This window comes from Podospora bellae-mahoneyi, chromosome 3, assembly GCF_035222275.1.
Source record: "Podospora bellae-mahoneyi strain CBS 112042 chromosome 3, whole genome shotgun sequence".
Classification (NCBI taxonomy): Eukaryota; Fungi; Ascomycota; class Sordariomycetes; order Sordariales; family Podosporaceae; genus Podospora; species Podospora bellae-mahoneyi.
The window spans coordinates 2,336,249-2,338,543 of record NC_085882.1 but is presented as its reverse complement, the minus strand read 5'-3'; the positions used below and the strand labels follow the sequence as shown (position 1 = coordinate 2,338,543).

The following is a 2,295-nucleotide window of genomic DNA, read 5'->3' as shown; positions in this document are numbered from 1 at the left end:
GGGATGACTTTTGGTAGAGAGACTTTTTATCTATCACTGTCACTAAAACCATTAGCTGATGTTACCTCTATCAGCACCCCATCTTTCCCGCCATTGCCACAAATCCGAGCACTACACCAAGACCAACCACACCACCATCATACTGGCCGACCAGACCGTACCCACCACTGAGGCCGGGATGAAGATGGAGTGGAGGGGTGATATGAGTGAAGGAAATGGTGAAGGAGATGGTGAGGAAAGTGATGGAGATGACGGTGGAGCGGATGGTGAGGAGGCGGTGGGGGAGGTGCTGAGGGAGTTGGTGAAGACCTGTTGGCTATCTTTTGACTAGGTTAAGTGATATGAATGGGCTTTATTTTAGATTTGTTTTCAGCATGAACCCGAGAACCTGCTGTTGACAGGGGGCTAAACGTCGATAGAATCAGGCTATTGGGCTTTGTGCTGGATACATAGTGCTTCGAATGGAAGGCGGGAGAAAGGCGCAGAATCTTTCAGGTTTGCCTGTAGTGCTGGTCAAGTCTTATATGGCAGGCACCGCCAAGGTTCCTTCTTCAATTCTACTAGGAGGATAGTAAGTGGAAGCGCGACAGTGAAATAAAGCCGGAGAACATTGCCTGCACATGGGCTAGATGACAAGCCGTTGCGTTGCCGCTAATAATGCAGGGCAGGGAGCAGGCGCCTGAGGAAGGAGGCAAACTAACAAGCGCAATACAGGAGGTATCGACACTGGCAACGGGCTGACCTTTTCAGTAACAGCTAGTAGAAGGAATGTACTGGCTATAGACCACACTATTTACTTCCTATCTTCCAAGATATCCAACTTTTCTTTAAAGAATCCGGGAAATGGTTCAGCACTCAGAACGGCCATAATGGGAATTTCTATACTCCACACACAGCCCTAACCCTTGATTGAGTCCCTGCACGATAGCCCCTTTGCGTTGCCATGGAAACCATTACCAAGCTTAGACAGTCCTTTCTGTTACCACCTCCTCTCCCCATCCCCCGTCCGTCACCCCCTTTATACAAGACGTACTTTTATGTGCATTTTGGTTATAAAGCAGTTTAAACGAATCTCTCAAACATCAAACTGAGAGGCAGTGGCATTGACATTGTCTTCTCCTTGCCCCAATACACCCCATACCCATCGTCATACCCGTCCGCGTAGTTTGGGTGTCACTGTCATCATCATAATCCTGATTCTGGCCATCATCATCCTTTTTTACATCGTCCCAAAAAGACTGGGGGTCAAGGGCCTGAAACCAAGCACTGTTCATCTTAGCGACGCTGTCATCTGGTCCCGATGCCAGGTCCACGATTCGTGTAAAGTTGATCTGTAGTCAGAGCCCGCCACCACGGCTGATAATATCAATATTAGGTACCGATTGACAATCTAGGCATTGTGAAATTTCTAGGTCGAATATCACGCTAGGACCTACCATGGTAGAGCTATTGTTCGATCCATGCAGAACGGAGCTGTATCCTCGGTGCACGGTTTCGATATACCCACGGTCATGACGTGCGCTTGTTTGACAAAGTCTTTTCTGCATGCTTGCCTTTGTCCTCGGGTCGGTTTGTTCTGACAGTGCTGTTGTACTTGGGCTTTTGTCAGCGGGCCAAGGTGTTGGCAATGTTTCCCAAACAAACAGCTTTTAGCTAGTGACCGAAGAGTTGTCTGCAGCGGTGTCTGAGCGCGATGCCATGTTCCACCAAGCCGATCTAGTTGTGTGTAACGCAGGCAATCGCAACAGTTGAGGTCAAAGAGCATCGTCTCGATGAGTCGTCCAGGCTCTGCCTCGGGACACGTAAAACCTGCTTGCCACTCTCGGAATTTAGCAAGGTTCTCGTCCAACGTTTCGGGCGTGAGGCTGTAATTATTGGGGCTCAGGTCGACCTGTGCCAGCCAAGATATGTACAGTATAAGCTTCTGGCGTATCTCGGTCCTTGCGTGATTGGATATGCCTTGCCTCTTGCGTATGGGTACACGGGGGTGCAGAGGAAATGTACCTTCCTGCCAACTTTTTCCAAAACACAAAAACGGAAACGACTATCCATTTGGTTGCTGTGGGCATGACTGCATGTGGTCTTTGTCGCGACACATTACCACCGTCTTGTCATTCGCCCCTTGCACTTGAGCCTTTCCCATGAGAACCTGGTAGACGACACCCTTTGGACATCAGACCATCGGAAAACTGTGTGCGAGCACAATTGGATAAAACCCATATGCCCAACACAGAGACGGCTGTCCCTGCCCTTGGAGCGCTCAGATGGGAGGAACAGGCATGCTGGGTGGTCGAG

The 2,295-nt window shown here is 49.6% G+C and overlaps 1 protein-coding gene across 1 annotated transcript; it reads right to left on the bottom strand.

The window, feature by feature from the left end:
- Nucleotides 1–1,016: 1,016 nt before the first annotated feature.
- On the bottom strand, nucleotides 1,017–2,069 carry QC761_306835 (uncharacterized protein; the record flags this gene model as incomplete). Its single annotated transcript, XM_062877824.1, has 3 exons — nucleotides 1,017–1,356; nucleotides 1,437–1,891; nucleotides 1,914–2,069. The coding sequence occupies 3 exons, from the start codon at nucleotides 2,067–2,069 to the stop codon at nucleotides 1,338–1,340; spliced, it is 630 nt and encodes a 209-aa protein (XP_062733636.1). The 3' UTR covers nucleotides 1,017–1,337.
- Nucleotides 2,070–2,295: the final 226 nt, after the last annotated feature.